Genomic DNA, 4,086 nt, shown 5'->3' on the forward strand with positions numbered 1-4,086 from the left:
TACTTTCTCCGGCCTCATTAACCACGGTCCCAAATGCATACACAATTCGAATGCAACGTTTGAATGCCATATCTGCCATAACATTTATCACTCGAAAAGGTATCTCCGTTTTCATATTAAATCAGTCCATGTTCTTGAAATAGAGAAAAAGTTCAAATGTGAAATGTGTGGAAAGGGCTTCCATCTCATGGCTAAATATGAAGATCACAGGAACCGACAGCACTTCAACTTGGATATTCGCAACTTTATGTGCTCCACATGCGGACGAGCATTTACAACAAAACAATGTCTATGGCAACACGAACTCATCCATACCGGAGAGCGACCTTTAAAATGTAAATTTGAAGAATGCAATAAAACTTTTAGAACTCATTCGGCCAAATATGCACATCTAAAAATGCATCGAGGACAGAAGATGTTACAGTGTAAAACCAATGTACATGGTATACCTAAATAATCATTCCAGTTTAATTAAAACAATAGAAATACCAATCAAGACTCAAATTTGTTGCGTTTTTCATTGAGACAAATAAATATTATTAAAATAATAGAAAGCCATTGTATTTTGTATGGATTTTCAAACTATATGGAAAGCGTTTTTTTATTACTTTTCCGCACACGAAGTGTGAAGGAAAGTATAGCGATCGTCGTGAAAATTTTAAATTTTCGTTGTATACACGATAACTTACAAAATAGTAGAGCGATTTTGCTTAAATTTGGCCAGGAGGTAGCTTATGTTAATATCTTGGAGGTATCAGAAGTTGGATCAAATTGAGCCTGTCCATCTGGTACTTTTGCTACATCATGGATTTTCATCCAAGGGTCCCCCCTTGGATTTTTTCGGGAAAAATGTCTTTTTCCACCACAAAAAAATGCATTTTTTGGTTATTTCTTAGTCTTCCTCGCGATTTTTTCGTGGTAAACCGTGTTAAACGATGTTTTACGGTGGCCGACCATGATGGTCTGTTTTTAATTACTTTTTTCGCTTCAAAATGCATTTTCTGGATATTGCTGGCTGTTTTTATATGTTAGCCGTGTTAAATGGTGTTCTCACCACGATGGACGATTTTGATGTCCTTTTTACTGTTTCGAAAAACCCACGAAAATTCCTTGTATACAAGGAACGATAACTTTCGAATCTCTTCAGCGATTTTGTTTAAATTTTGCAACGAGGTGTCTTATATAATCTGGTACTTTTGGTATATCATGGAATTTCACCCAAGGGTCCCCCCTTGGATTTTTCGATCGGAAAAAAAATTTCTATAATTTTTTTTTTACTGTTTTTACACGATTTTCCCATGGTAAGTGATGTTAAATGGTGTTATAACACGATGGTCGACCACGATGGACTTCATACCATTTTTACATAGTATAGTCAATATGGGTATCATATGAAAGGTCTTTGAACGGAGATGAACATGAACACCATCCCGGTCCATCACGGTTATGTTAACACCACTTAACAGCATTTTTTATATGAATAGTTGACATGGGTGTCATATGAAATGGGCGTGGACATGGACACTATATCCGTCCATTATGGTGACCATGATGGACTTCATACCATTTCTACATAAGTATAGTCAATATGGGTATCATATGAAAGGTCTTGGAATGATGATGAACATAAATACCATCCGGGTCCTTCATAGTTATGGTAACATCACTTAACATCCTCGTTCAAATATTTCAAATAATCGCCCATTTTAACAAACCCGACTGACTTTCTCAAATGACCCAAATCCAATGAAACATACAACCATATGATTGAAAAGAAAAATTCAAAGCCATACTGATCTCCATAAAAATCCAAACATACTTTAAAATAAGAACAATTGCAACATTCTATCCAAGTGATCTATATTTTACATTCTACCGAAAATGTGCGGAAAAGTTCGTTTTACATGGTAAAACATTTTATTTTTAAAATAAATCTTCATGCAAAAGTAATAAAAACAAAAAATCCACTTGACATTCTCAGTCGTTCGAGAAATAATGGAATAGCAACACATGTGAATAAGCATTTATTAATGAACCAAATTTAAAGCAAACACAAATACAAGAGATAAACCACAAAATCACGAACCATGCTTGTATGAAAGTTTTGATTGATATTTTCGATTTCCTGCATCTAACATGGTATAGCTTAATTAAAGATTTGCGTATATATATTTATATGAACGAATGCAGTATCTTAATAATGTATTACATTATGATGAGTAAGTATTTGATGCTTCCGAGATGAGAAAAATAAATTCATTTAGCACAGTCATTAGTCGTTTATGATTTTTACTTTGAAACTTTATAATTTCAGTCGATAACATATGTACGGTATTTTGATTCCGATTTTTTGATCCGGCATCTTTGAATGCAAATCTTGCCAAAAGCCGACAATCATCATCTCGTCAGATTCTTTATAAAATTTTCTTAGTATGTATATTAACAAGAAATCCATACACAAAGTAATGGTCAGATTTACTTTTTCGATATATTTTCAATATTGTTATTGTCCATTATATTGATTCTCATATTATGTTGGAATTTTTTTTATCTTAATAACGTTATTATAAAGTGATTTTATGAATAGAATATCTTCAGGTTTCAATCGATAATCCCACATCATCATTTCATTTTATTGTTTAAAGCATATTGAATGTATTTTTTATAATAAATTATCATTTAGGTTACATTTTACACACAAATGATAATTTGGCCCATAATATTTGCTATACATATCCTATCTTGATGACAAAAGACATTCAGACATTTTTGGGTGAGACAGAGAGTTTGGAAGAACTGATCGCTCAAGCTGAATCCATTCTATTGTGAGACGCTCATTTACGTCCATTATTCTTAATTTATTGTAATAATTTATACACAGCTTGTGTAACGCAGGAAACATTCAATCATAATGATAATAATGCTAGAGATGTAATCGCTTCAGTCAACGGCTTCAGCAACTAATTAAACTACAAATGACTAGTTTGTAGTCATCTTTGGTCCCCGGTGGATAAAATAAAAAAAAGTCTCTGAAATGAATTTGGAATCGTTTGGAATCGAACGACAAGGAAATTTTCTAAACTTATCATTACTGATATGTCACTTGTTTGCGGGTGGCAATTTCAGATCAGTCAACATTCTATACCATCCCAATGCAATCGACAATCGTCTTTTAGTTTCAATCGATTCGGCTTATTCTTCCCCAATTCCAAAGACTACACAAGATATCTCCACCAACGAAACAATTCCGATTGCACATCGAAGCAAACGAACTGATAAGATTCTTCAATTGATATTCCTACCACCAGATCAACTGATCGAACAGTTCAATCGAATTGAGAAAATGCTCGCATTTTATCGCATTTTTATATTTACAACACCTGTTCAACTAGATTTGGAGCAAATCAAATCTATTGAAAGCGCCAACCCAACTTGCTGAGTTTTCACGATGGGTGTCTGAGTTGATCTAGTGTGCGAAATAAATACTTGAAAAAATCGTATACATGCAGGCTAGTGAAGCCATAGCCAGCTCTCCTGTAATGCAAATGTCAATCTGAGGACGGGTTTCGATGTGACCCGACACCAGCTACAGCTTGGGCATATCGGCACCGGAATCTGTTGGGGTCAAAAAAGTTTCCGTACACACGGACGCACATCCAAATCAATACTTTCATAGAAAACCATGGTCAAACTGCCAATGCCCATAACTTTTTCGTTTTTGGACCAATCGGAGCGCTTGGACCGGCGTTAGAAAGGTGGCGAGGTGAAGCTACTCTTGAACACCTCAGACTAGCCCCTGGGTACACCTTTTGTGGGATATGGATATAGAATTGAAAATTTATCGAAATTTTGAAACCACTATATTTTTGCCTAGACCACACTTTAGGCATGATGGATATGGTGTTTCCGACTATTTGGGCCAAGACCTTTCGAATGGTACCTAACATGCCGGGGCTCAAATGGTGTCCTGAGAAAATAGCATATTTACTGTAAGGGAGAGTCGGGTCAGTTGGGACGGGCTAGCCTTGGAAGTAAGAACTTTCATTTGGATAAAGATTTTTCAAAGAATATGGTACCGTTGGAAAG

The 4,086-nt window shown here is 35.1% G+C and overlaps 1 protein-coding gene across 1 annotated transcript in view; it reads left to right on the forward strand.

Annotated features, from left to right (window-relative positions):
- Positions 1-2,964, forward strand: part of LOC129565604 (zinc finger protein 62 homolog) — a 4,611-nt gene extending 1,647 nt beyond the window's left edge. Inside the window, exon 3 of the mRNA XM_055440623.1 lies at positions 2,882-2,964. Within this exon, the coding sequence (XP_055296598.1) occupies positions 2,882-2,964 (83 nt within the window). The remainder of the gene's footprint in view (positions 1-2,881) is intronic.
- Positions 2,965-4,086: the final 1,122 nt, after the last annotated feature.

Source organism: Sitodiplosis mosellana, unplaced genomic scaffold (genome assembly GCF_009176505.1).
Source record: "Sitodiplosis mosellana isolate CC-2019 unplaced genomic scaffold, AAFC_SMos_1.0 Smas_scaffold_3, whole genome shotgun sequence".
NCBI classification, from domain to species: Eukaryota; Metazoa; Arthropoda; class Insecta; order Diptera; family Cecidomyiidae; genus Sitodiplosis; species Sitodiplosis mosellana.